Raw genomic sequence first — 13,079 nt, 5'->3', positions numbered from 1 at the left:
GTGACATAGTACTAATTTATGAAGTAGTTCTGAAAAAAAAAAAAACAAACAAGGAAAGGGAGTTTGAGGGAGGAAGATTGTCCTTGTGAAGAGGATGCATCTTGTACTTCCCAAAGTCACAGAATGTTAGGTTGGAAGGGACCAGAGTGGGTCATCTATTCCAACCTCCCTGCTCAAGCAAGGCCAGCCTAGATCCCTGCTCAAGCAGGGCCATCCCAGAGCCCAAAATGTTGGGATATTTCTTTTTCTCTCTTTTTAATCACCATCATTGGTTAACCCTCCTGCTTGTTTAACAGAGTCAAGAACAGGGAATGACTACCCAAACAGCATCTCTTTTTGTGCCTGAACTATCCCAGGTTGGAACCTCAGTTGTAAGCAGTTTGGGAATCACAGAATCATCGGAGTTGGATGAGGTCCTTGAGGATCATCTAGTCCAGCTCCTGGCCCTGCACAGGACATCCCCAAGAATCACACCCTGTGCCTGAGAGCGCTCAGTGTTTTGCAGGGAAGGTGACTGTCTTTTGATTGGTTTCATATGCCATCATATTCCATCAGTGTGGAACCACAACTTGTGGCCAAGGCACCTAGGAATTCCTGCAGCACAGCAGAACACTTTTCCCAGAAAGACCAGCCAGAAATTCAGGCCAGACATTAGTGACTGTAAAGGAGAAGATGCATATTTGCCTCTGAGCTGGTAACTGCTGTGGGTCTGGTCTTATTTCCTGTAAGTTCATCCCAAACCCTCCCGATTCTGATACTCTATCTGCTTTGCCAGGAAATTCTCGTGTCTTATTGTGTCTATTTTTTGGGACATCAGCTCTCAGCTTTGTTTGCAGCTCCCTGTGGGTTGTGTGTTTGAGTGTTCTCACAAGCAGCTTTTTCTCTTCCTTCTCATGCTAATGATGTCTCTGTTGCCCACAGAGCTCCGGGCTGTTAAAATGAGGTTTTGTTGCTCTAATCACTGTTCTTATCTGGGTACACAAGTCTCAACTGAGAGAAAGTTTCCATGTAACCAGGGAGGTGGCTCTGCAAGAAGAAAGGGTTGGAGATGCTCTGGGAAGCTCTTTTTTGGGCCACAGTGTAAGTTATCCCTCTGCTCCTGGCCAAGGGTGTTCCGTGGGCTGTCAGTGATGTTCCGTAGGGAATTGAGAGAGGTTTTCAGCATTGTCCTGAGGCTCTCATGTAATGATAGAAGCCACATGGAAAATCTTGCTGTTGGCTCTTATTCCTCACCTCCTCATGCACAGGAGCATCTGTTGTGAGTTATCAGAAGGTTCTCAGGGCTGTTGCTTCCTGCTCTCTCAGTCATCTAGAACATTTCCACTTGAGTATGAGGAAGAATTTCTTTCATGTGTAGTCACTGAGCATTGAACAGATTGCCCGGAGAGGTCATGGATTTTCCCACACTGGAGATACTCAGGAACCCTCTGGATGCAATCCTGAGCCATGTGCTCCAGAATGGCCCTGCTTGAGCAGGGAGGATGACTCCAAATTATTATTTCTCTTAGATTTTCTGATCTTTTACTGCTTAAAATCTGTTTCATCAAAGGTAAAAATCAAGGCCCTGATCCACTGAAAGAAACAAACCCCAAACCTTACGACATTTCTTTGCAAGACTCAGACCAGATGACCCATTGGGGTCCCTCTCAACCTAACTGATTCTGTGATTCCTCCTTTTCCCTCCTGGTTGCAGGCAGCAGATATGCATTCCTCAGCCAGGTTGCAAACAGCCTTCACATGAAAGCTGTTTGTGTTCTGCATTTGGGGCTTGGCTGGCTCTACTCTGTCTGTAGGAATCCAAGTGCACACTGTGTTCCCTGACAGGGAGGCAGCAAGGTTGGAGCTTGTGCTGGGGTTTGGTGTTAACAGGAAATGTTACCTGACTCTCAAGGGTCTGAATAGCTCAGAGACACAGCATTGATAGAGCTGAGCCCCTGGGGGAAGTGCATGAGGCAGAGAGCAATAAAGTGAATTAAAGTGCAAGCAGGAGGTGTGGATGCAGTTTGGGACAGGTCTGTGTGTTATGCAAACCTCTGGTGTGATGCAGCTTTGCACAAAGCCTTAGGGGAAGGACCTGCAGTCAGGTGCTGCTTTTGTGCTGCCTAATGGGCTCACAGTGAGAGAAAACACCTTGAAACTGCAAAATTCCTGCTCATTTATGCTAGCACATGGTACTTGGAGCCTGTTGCAGTGGTTGGAAGTCTTTGGAATCATATAATCAGGGAATATCTTGACCTGGAAGGAGCCCACAAGGATTCTCAGTCCAACTCCTGGTCCTGCACAGCCCCAACAATTTCACTGTGTCTGAGTGTGTTGTCCAAGCTCTCCTTGAGCTCTATCAGGCTTGGGGGACTATGTCCTCTGTGCTTTGCTTTGAGACAGAGTTGAAATAGCTTTTGCAGTGTGTTAGTTGGGCATCAGGCATGATCTGAAACACCATGTGTGTCACTGTCCATGAAGGTCTGGAGGACACCATTTTGCTTAGGTTCCCTTCCCTTTAAAATCAGTACACACACAGAATCATCAGGGTTGGGAGAGACCTTTAAGATCAGTCAAGACATACCCTCTGCCAAGCTTGGGGTTGTTGGTTTAGGTCTCTTGGTGCTGATAACCTTCTACAAACTGCAGAGCAAGGTATTTTTTTCTGCTCTTTGCTTGGCTGTCGAGTTGCAGAAGGGCATGAGGGCTTTGTACAAAGTGACTTGTTCCACTGATAACAAGATGTGCAACACGTGCCTCTCCTGCCTGCCAAAGAGCCAAGACTCTGCATATGCTGCAGAATCCCAGAAAAGAACGCAACTTGCTGTGTGCAGGACTTTGAAGGCTGTTTCAGAGCAGGATTTAACTTACTGGGAATCTGTCCTTGAGCACAGAGCTGCGAGGACACGCTGCTGTTCAGGGGAATCTCTTCTAATCTGCAGGGTGTGTCATTACTCCATGGAAGCTGTGAGAAAGAGCCAAGTTGTGGGCAGAGGAATGTATGCTCACATACCATGGTTCCCACCAGTTTCTGGTCCTGAGGAAAAAGAATTGACATTGAATTTGGTTCTGGTTTTAGTCTTTCCTGTGCCTCCTGTAGGGAGTGAAGCAATCCTTGGGGTTGTTTCAGCACCATGTGCTGTGGTGTGAGACAGGACACAGCCCTGCAGGGCATTGTGGTTCAGCACGTGACCTGAGCTTGCATCACCCTGTGGAACTTTTCAGCATGAAGTTATTCTCATTGGAATATTTCTCTTAGCTTTTTCTCAGCTTTTACTGCCTAAAATCCATTTCAGGAGAGGTAAAGTTGAGGACTTGAGCCATTAAAATAAACAAACCCCAAACCCTACGGCATTTCTTTGCCAGACTCGCTCTGCTGTCCCTGAGTTCTGAATCAAACATCAGTTTGAGTGTTGTAGTAGCTGAAATTTGCCATGTAATCACCAACTGAAAAACTTTTCTCTCTTTAGCACATCTTTGCTTGGGGAAAATACTCTAATACTTAATAGTTTCTTAGTCCTCTGAAACTTTAGGCAGATTTGGGGGGTTTTAAAGGAGAAATCAGGTAATCAATTGAGCATTGCCGAAAGGTTTTGGTCCCTTTGAAGTGATGGCTAAGATTATGGAGCAGAATTCCGATCAGAATTGCAGGAGGTGTTTGCAGAAATAGTACTTGCATAATCAGAGCGAACAACACTTTTATGCAATGATTGCAAAATCTTTCACTTCAGGAATGTGGTTAATGCCAATGAAATATGAGGAAGTTGTGCTATCACAGGGCTGAGAGGCTGTCAAATGGAATTGAAATCACTGGGAAATATGCTCCTGGTAAATTCCATGAGCTTTGTGGCATACCCTGAGTAACTCGCACTTTACTGTTCAATTAATTGCAACTTGGCTAAAAATAGAACCTAAATCTTCTCATCCATAACCCAGTACCTCATCCATTGCTCCATGAGCAATGGATAAGCTTCTCATCATCCTAGGGAAGGAATGGGATTTCTTCTTTCCTCCTAACTTATGATGGGAATATTAGAGTTTCTGTGGTTGAGGTAACTTCTCATTGCTAGAGAAAGGGACCAAACTGCACTTCAGAAAGGAAAAAAGACCAAACACAACCACATAGACACAAAAAAACCCTCAACAAAACCCAAACAAAAGTACTCTAAGCTTCAGTTTATGGTCGAGGGGTCTCAGATGCATGTGTTTTTGTGGAACATTCTTTGCTAAATATATAAATATGAGAGGGAACAGCAACAGAACTAACAAATAAACAATCAAACCCCCCAAAACCAACCAACTACAGCAGCTTCCCCTCTTCTCTTCTTTGCCTTCTTGTTCCCTTCAATCCCTTTGCCTTCTTGATGCTGCCACTCAGCTGGACATAATTGTCTTGGATCAGGGTGTTGTCTGTCTCAATAGCTGGGAACACCATCCGTGCATTGTGGGCTATAATCCATACCCTCTGTGCTTGCTGCGAGACAGGAGCCAAGTTTTCAGCTTCAGTGCAGGTAGAACCTTAGGAAAAGGGTCAAAACATGAAACTCTAGGAGTGGGTAGTGAAGAGTTGGTGGTCACAGAGAGACTTGAGGTTTGGAATGATGATTTATGGCTGAGAGTCAGTGAGCGACCAATACAAGGGGTGTGATGTCTGCACTGTGGCATTTGAAACAGAGCACATTCCTCTTCTGAAGGGTTTAGTTTGTTGCTTCCAGTAACTTTAGGAGGACTCAAGGGAATGGATAGTTGCTTATGGCAAGGAGCAGCCACCCAATGGAAAGGGCTTGGCCATGCACTGTGCTTACATAGCCCAGACAAGTGATGGAGGTGAGGGTAGAGAGAAACAGCCTTGTCTCACAGGGGTTGGAGGTGGTGGAAAAAGAGGGGGAATGACTTGTCCACATGTTTGCCTCTCTGCTCACTAGAGGATGGCAGAAATTCAGCATGTTTTAAAACAGGTTTGCATTTCAGTGTCCTTGAAATCAAGATAACACCCTGGAAGTGTTCCAGGCCAGGTTGGATGGGGCTTGAAGCAACCTGGGCTAGTGGAAGGTGTTCCTGTCCATGGCACGAGGTGGAACTGGATGATCGCTCTGTTCCAGATGGGGCTTGAAGCAACCTGGGCTAGTGGAAGGTGTTCCTGTCCATGGCACGAGGTGGAACTGGATGATCTTTAACATCTCTTCCAACCCAAACCATTCTATGGTCGAACATCAGGTGGTGAAGAGAGGGGAAATGTTCATCTCAATGACATGTGCTTCTGAGTCTTGGGGATCACAGTTTTTTTCTCTTACACTTTGTAGATGTCATATAGAGAAGCAGAATCTGTCCCAGGGACAGTTGAGGCTCCTACGGACAGAGCATCACAGCATCACATCTTCACATCTCAAATGAGCAAGACCAATAGATTTATGTGGTAGAAACGGGGTGAGAATGATAAGTTGTATGTAATTGCTGTAGACAGGAAGAAATAAACATAGATACTTTTGTTCCCTTTTCCAGGCTGGTACCGAGGATACACACTCAGGAATAAGGCTAAGAAGGTATGACCTCACTGCTCTGTGACTCTTATTTTCATTTCACGCCCTGCCAGACTGTAATCTGCTGTATTTCTTGTCTTAATATTGTGCAGATCTCCTGATCACTGTGTCCTTTTCCTTAGCAACAGAAATAAATGCCCTTGAGCTAAGACTTTCAGAGCCATGAGCTGAGTATTCCTCCACGGGAACTATGAGTAATGCAGTTGGAACTTCCAAGCTTGCCTGTTGCACATCTGTATGCATTACCTTATTGCTGTATTATTATGCTCTTGGTCCTGGGTACATCCAGCATTAGTTATATTTAATGGGAATATCAGAGTTTTGATTTGACTTGGAAAAGTTTCCAGGAGTTGGAGATGCTGGACCTCAGCCAAGCTGCTAGAGGTTTGTGATCCCAAGTCTACATGGAAATTGGGGTTCCCATAGGAATCTTGACACCTCTGTTGTGGTAACATCCCTCATTTTTCAGGCATGAAAAGGGAACAGAAAAGGATTGCAGCACTCCTGGAAGGTTTCTCTCAAATAATGCCAGTTTGGGAGTTCTACAGATGTTGTCAGGAGCTTTCCTAGAGAGCCACAGGTCCAGGGCAGCCTGACAGATACCTCCAGGAATATTCCATAGCAAGGGCAAATGAATGTGATAGTTTGCAAGAGTTTACAGCATTCTATGCAGGAAGATGAGTGTCATTGCAGAAAAACAAGGAATTGACTCCTCTGAGGTGCCAATATCAAATACAATGCTCAAACATTGAACCTGCTGCTCCTTACAGTCTATTTTCCTGTGATACTGAGACTTTTTTCCCCTGCTTTCTGTTAAATATATCTTTCTAATGGCCTATGCCATGGTTTGACATCATTTATTTTGCATCTCTATTTTAGGGCATTTTCCCAGAAACATATATCCATTTGAAGGAGGCAATCGTGAAGGACCGAGGGTAGGTTGGCACTCCTTCAGTTGTGCTTCTGGCAGCAAACCCAAAGCAATGCCCTTTCCTTTCAACCCCAAAAATAACCAATTGAAGCAGTTGTGGTGGTAATAAATGCTTGTGGTGTGTGTTTGTCTAAGCAGGGTGTACCTCCTGGGCTAGACTTGTAGAGCTGCATAACTTCATTCTTCAGAGCACTGACATACCAGAGCTGTTGTGGCATAGGTGCAGGAGACTCCTTGTGAAAGGAAGGAAGCTCTGCTAGACAAGTTAATAGTGAGGGAGGTCACTCAAGATCCATTGAGCTCCTCTGGGGACTTCTGCAAGTCATAACAGACTCCTGCTTGCAGCCAAGTGCTCAGCAGGAGTGTGGATTCCTTCCTGTCTTGGAAGGCATTAAGGAAATGACTCCTCATTTATTTCCTAGAGCTGATTTTCTGATCATTAGAGCGAGAGAAAACAGTTGCAAAGGAAGAAACTTTATAAAGTACTTAATTTTATGTCTATTTTTTAAAATAACAGTTAGAATTGCAAGTGCTGATTCTTCTAAACTTAAATTCTGTCGGTTTATTCTGTTCCTGGAATGGATCCATGGAGAATAACAGGACTGAAAGAAACCTGAGCCACGTTTGCATTGAATATGGATAATGACTGTGTATGTATGTAGTAGAAAAGCAATTGAACCAGTTAAGAATCTTGATGTGTGTGAGTGAATTGCGTGCAAATCACCCCCTCTAAAACTGCCATTTACATATTGATCACAAAAGGATGTTTTACTATGGAGTTTTAATCCTGAGTGGAACAACTTCTGGTTTGTTTTTTTTTCTCTAGACAACATGAAACTGTGATTCCCAGTGAATTGCCCCTTGGCCAGGAACTCACTTCCACCCTGAGGGAATGGGCAGTTATCTGGCACAAGTTATATGTGGTGAGCTTTCAGCAGTGCTTGGTGTTTGATGACATGACTCAGAGGAGATGAGGCTGAGCTTTTTTGCAGGGCACTTTGTGCTTCTGAATGGTATGTTCTGCAGCATTGTAAAACTTCCAGTATGGTATCATTAGCCTTCAGAGAGGCTAAAAGTGTTGTGCTCTCCACTGAATGGGATGTGGGATCACAGAGCTGAGGTTTAGTCTGAGCTGCAGGGTTTATTGTGCTGGAATAATGGTGTGATGACTCAGCACTGATGCAGCACTGACTGGCACAGGTCACATAGTATCGTGTCAGCTGCTTGAGGCTGTGTGAGTCACAGCTCGGTGGTAAAGTCAGGGTTTCTGCTTTGCCTGGCCCTTGTCGACCTTGGGAGAGGGCAAGATCGCTCAACTGTGCAAGGAAACGTGATGTTTGAACAGAACTTTTAGCAGGGTGAACTCTGGTTTTTCAGAAGAGTGATGGAGTGGTTGATTCTCACCCCAAAGTGCCTTCAGCTCAAATAGGCAAGGCAAAGGATGGGAAGGGAATTAGAGCTGTGTGTGGTGGGGGAACATTTGACTTGTCAAAAGACACATCATAGAATATCCTGAGCTGGAAAGGACCCACCGGGGTCATCAATCCAACTCCTGTCCCTGCACGCCCCGACGCGACGATCCACCCTGTGCCTGAGAGCATTGGCCAAACGCTCCTGGAGCTCTGTCAGCCTTGGGGCTGTGCCCACTGTCCTGGGAGCTGTTCAGTGCCCAAACACCTCTGGGGGAAGAGCCTTCCCCTAATATCCAACCTAAATCTGCTCCAGTGCCCAACACACTCTGGGTGAAGAACCTTGTCCTAATATCCAACCTAACTCTCTCCTGACAGAGCTCCAGCCATTTCCTGGGGTCCTGTCCATGGTCACACAGAGCAGAGCTCCATGCTGTCTCTGCTGTCCCTCACGAGGAACTTGCAGACTGCTCTGAAGTCTCCCATGTGTTTAGTTCTCAGCAGGGTGGGGAAAGACCTCTCATCTACTGAATCTGCTAAGCATCATAGGAGTCACCTCAGCAAAGCAGAAGCCAAGGCAGGACATGGCTTTGGTGTTCTTGTTGAGGTAGCTCCATTCTCCGAGAACCAGCTGGAGCTCGCAATGAGTTGCCTTCTTTTGAAGGTGATTATAAGGCACATTAAAGAGTCAAACCTGATTTTTCTTCTCTCAGTAGCGAGTTCCGCCTGTGTAGGATGCGCTCCCATACTTTCATTAATATGAGAGTGTCTTGAAATTAGCTCTAACCATTCAGTGCACCCAGGGCAAGATTTCCTATTGAACGTTTCACCAGGCCACAAATACATTTTGTTTGTGCACCACAAAGCCACAAGAATTTGTTCCACCCTCTTAATTTAATGAGAACCTCTATGTAATGGAATTACTGTGTGAAAAGAGAGTTGTGTTCTTTCCTTTTTTTATTGCTGACTAACTTTCAGATCCTTCCTTCAGAATCTACTTTTCTTTAGAGCACAAACCTTTCATGTTCCTCTGCTTAACCAATATAAGTCTTAAAATAGCCTTGGAAAATGTTGTGGTTTTAAATGGATTTGAGTTTATTTGATTTTCCCTTGCAGTATGTATAAAAAGAAAAGGGGAAAAAAAAGCTAAAGAAGGGAGAGGTATTTGAGGAGAAAAAAACTGGGTGTTTTTTTTCTGTCTTTGGCAGCATTTAATTTCACTTCTTTAATTTCTGTGGGTTCCAGCAAACATTGTAGCAGTGGCTTTAGCTGCCCTGCAAAATAGATAGTAAAATGGAGTTTCTAACTTGGTTTAATAATAGGAATTAACTCGTGTAAACAGCTGTGGAGATAATTCAGCTTTAGCTGATCTCACACTGAGATCTGCTCCGTGTTCCCCTGGAAGCTCACACAAATTGCCTTCTCTTTGCAAGTGTTTTTATGCAGGAACACACTTTTTTCTTTATTGAATATGGCTCTAGTATCTTTCTTACACGAATCAAAACCTCAGCATTTCATCAATCACTGGCTTAAAATGGTCCCTTTTTCCCTGCAGACTAACAAGACAACTCAGTTCCGACACGTCCAGCAGCTCACCTACAGCCTGATAGAGTGGAGATCACAGATCCTTTCAGGAACACTGCCCAAGGATGAGCTGGCTGAGCTCAAGAAGAAAGTCACTGCCAAGATTGACTATGGCAACAGGTAAACTCCAAATTCTGTCTGGAGGGAGAATCCCAAATCCCAGTAAAGACTCGAGATAGCTGTTAATCCAAAATGTCAGTGACACTTTTAGTTAGAGCTCCCTTGAGATTCTGGGGGGAAATATGAGTCGTTTGTATCAGTCATGATCTCTGCAGAGATGAGAATGGGGAAATAGTTGACATTGGTTTCTCTTTCTGCTGTGTGGGAGCAGCTGAGGTTTGTAGTTGAACATGAACAGTTCTGGCACAAATACTGACCCCAGGCAGCACCAGCAATGTACCCCTGGCCAGTTCCCACTGGCTGTGGTTGAGATGTGCTCAAAACCCTCTTGATAGTCATTTGCCAAGATTGACTGTGGCAACAGATAAACTCCAAACTCTGCCTGGAGGGGAGAATCCCAAATCCCAGTAAAGGCTTGAGATGGCTGTTAGTCCAAGATGTCAGTGACCACATAAGGGTGAGTTAGGCTTCCATGCTCCCTTGGAAAGGGAATAGTGACAGCTTTGAGTGCCCATCCCAATGTGACTGCCTGGCAGGTGGGCATGTAGCTGTTGGTTCTTCATGTGCCAGCAATCCCTTTGACTTGGCAGGAAGCCTTACCTGTCTGAATTCTGCATCAGTGGTGGCGTTTCCCATGGAGCACAGTTTGGGCCTGGCTAGCTGGAGCCAGGAGTTGCGTGCTGTCATGGTTTAACCCCAAGCAGCCACCAAACACCACGCAGCCACTCACTCACTCCCCCACCAGTGGGATGGGGGAGAGAATCGGAAGGGTAAAAGCTACAAAAACCCATGGGTTGAGATAAAGACAGTTTGATAGAGAAAGCAAAAGCTGCACACACAAGCAAAGCAAGGAATGAATTCACTGCTTCCCACAGACAGGAGGTGTTCAGCCATCTCCAGGAGAGCAGGGCCCATCACATGTAACAGTTCCTTGGGAAGACAAACACCATCACTCCAGATGTTTCCCCCTTCCTCCTTCTTCCTCCCATCTTATATACTGAGCATGATGTCCGAATATCCCTTGGGTCAGTTTGGGTCACCTGTCCCAGCTGTGTCTCCTCCCAGTCTCCCATGCATCCCCAACTCCCTCCCCAGTGTGGCAGTGTGGAAAGCAGCAAAGGCCTTGGCTCTGTGTGAGCTCTGCTCAGCAATAACAAAAACATCTCTGCATTATCAACTCTGTGTTCTGCACAAAACCCAAACATAGCCCCATACTAGCCACTGGGAAGAAAGTTAACTCCACTTCAGCCCAAACCAGCACAGATGCTGATGGTGAAATACACTGCTTTATCAGCAGCTGGGGAGTAGGATTCTATAGGCCATCAAAGCTCCAGCTTGCATAGGTTTGCACAAAACAGGGAGTGTCTCCAGAACTAATTTATCTGCCTGTCAGACTTGATTCAAGTCAAACAAGTCAATTAAGAAGAAAGCTCATGACGAAGAATAATAATCAGCTGGATTCCATAACCTGAGAGATAGGCATACACCTCTTAAAACAAAGCCCTTTCACCAAGAACAAGGGAGATGTCATCTTAGAATGCTTACCTGACTAATTCTTTCTCCCTTTAATGGGAAAATGGGTGAGGAATCTTTTCAGACAGGAAAAGCAGCAGAGTGGGTATTACAGGCAGTGTGGGTGCCGTGCATTGGCAGCCTCATGCAGTCCAGTTTGAGCTGTGCTTTGTGCTCCTGAAATGACCTTTGCCTGCTCACAGATTGTGTTGTTTTTTTCATCTGCTGTGCTGTTCAGGATCTTGGGTCTGGACCTGGTTGTACGAGATGACAATGGGAACATCCTGGACCCAGATGAAACAAGCACAATCTCTCTCTTCAAGGCTCATGAAACTGCATCCAAAAGGATTGATGAAAGAATCCAGGAGGAGAAGGTACATCTCTTGAGGCTGATTTGTCCTCTTCAAATCCTACCCATTGTATTTTTACATCCCTCTATAGGATATTGTGGCCCTTTGGCAGCAGAACTAGATTCCTCTGTGCTGATTTGTAATGGAAGTCTTGCCCTTCTGTGCAGTCCCTGCAGCAGAGCCTGGATCTCCGTGGGCAGCCAATATTCAACTCCACACACACATACAGCCTCTATGTCAACTTCAAGAATTTTGTCTGCAATATTGGAGAGGATGCAGAGCTCTTAATGAGCCTCTATGACCCTGATCTCTCCAAGTTCATCAGGTAGGGGTATTTTTTTTGTAGATGCATAAGCAATTTAGGCATCACATTGGTCATTATAAAGAAGCCAATAAGGATTAGAAAGAAAGATTCAGCATATGAGTTTGTCAGTTGTGTTGATTGCTGCTCCGGTGGGGGGAAATTAATCCCAATTAACTTGGAATTAATGTCAGATGGAATGGGAAGTGAAGGATCTGAGCCCATGCACTCCCCTTAACACTGAGGATTCTGTGATCCATCAGCCAAGAGCCCAGATTGGCTTCTCATGTTCTTAATTTTCCCTGCTGTGGTCACAAGACTTGATGCACTTCATTGTTTCCCAATAAATTATGTATATGTGAGATGTTTGCTGTCCATTCAGTGCAAGCTCACATCCGAGAGCTGAGCATCTTGTCCTGGTAGGGGAAGATATGAAGACCTTTATCAGGGAAGGATGTGTGTGTCAGGAACAATCTGTCTCCATCATTGCAGCTATAAGGTACAATCAGAGCTCTTGAAGCAGCTGAGGCTGCTCCCATCATTCCTGCCTAAAGCCTTCCCTGAAATCATCTTTCAGTGTCATTTTGGGATAAAAGATTTTGGCAGAATATTTCAAATGTTCCTAAGAGATCAAAAATGGTTTTAAGCTCGTGCCAGGCAATGGGAATGTCAGGTGCTGATGGATTGAAATTGCTTTTTTGATTCCTTTATTTGCAGTGAGAATTACCTGGTACGTTGGGGCAGCAATGGGATGCCTAAGGAAATTGAGAAACTAAACAACCTTCAAGCAGTTTTTACAGTAAGTTCTTAGAATCATAGAATCCCAGACTGGTTTGGGTTGGAAGGACAGTAAAGCTCATCCAGTCCCACCCTTACCATGGGCAGGGACACCTTCTACCAGGCCAGGTTGCTCCAAGCCCCATCCAACCTGGCCTGGGACACTGCCAGGGATGGAGCAGCCAGAGCTGCTCTGGACATCAGCAAAGCCTTTGACACTGTCTCCCATAGCATACTCCTGGAAAAGCTGGCAGCACATGGCCTGGACAGGGGCACTCTCTGCTGGGTTAAGAACTGGCTGATGGCCCAGAGAGTGGTGTGCTTCTTCCTTTTTTAAGTTGGATAATTCACTGTTATTTATAACTGCAGCATTAACCATTGTGTAATATGCTTTGATATCTTTAATATCTTTGTTGATGATTTGGATGAGGGGATTGAGTGCATCATCAGCAAGTGTGCACATGACACAAAGTTGGGGTGAGTGTGGATCTGCTGGACAGCAGGAGGGCTCTGCAGAGGGACCTGGATAGGTTGGAGAGCTTGGCTGCATCCAATGGGATGAGGTGTAACAAGGCC

General features: G+C 45.2%; 1 protein-coding gene across 1 annotated transcript in view; it reads left to right on the top strand.

Annotated features, from left to right (window-relative positions):
* LOC103803992 (dedicator of cytokinesis protein 5-like) overlaps positions 1–12,525 on the top strand; it is a gene marked incomplete at both ends in the record, with an annotated part of 14,373 nt that extends 1,848 nt beyond the window's left edge. Inside the window, 7 exons of the mRNA XM_009076577.1 lie at positions 5,482–5,522; positions 6,399–6,454; positions 7,277–7,373; positions 9,415–9,563; positions 11,314–11,449; positions 11,593–11,750; positions 12,444–12,525. Of these exons, the coding sequence (XP_009074825.1) occupies positions 5,482–5,522; positions 6,399–6,454; positions 7,277–7,373; positions 9,415–9,563; positions 11,314–11,449; positions 11,593–11,750; positions 12,444–12,525 (719 nt within the window). The remainder of the gene's footprint in view (positions 1–5,481; positions 5,523–6,398; positions 6,455–7,276; positions 7,374–9,414; positions 9,564–11,313; positions 11,450–11,592; positions 11,751–12,443) is intronic.
* Positions 12,526–13,079: the final 554 nt, after the last annotated feature.

This window comes from Acanthisitta chloris, unplaced genomic scaffold (assembly GCF_000695815.1).
Source record: "Acanthisitta chloris isolate BGI_N310 unplaced genomic scaffold, ASM69581v1 scaffold9646, whole genome shotgun sequence".
Taxonomy (NCBI): domain Eukaryota; kingdom Metazoa; phylum Chordata; class Aves; order Passeriformes; family Acanthisittidae; genus Acanthisitta; species Acanthisitta chloris.
The sequence above is the reverse complement of the archived record's forward strand: the minus strand, read 5'-3'. Positions and strand labels throughout refer to the sequence as shown.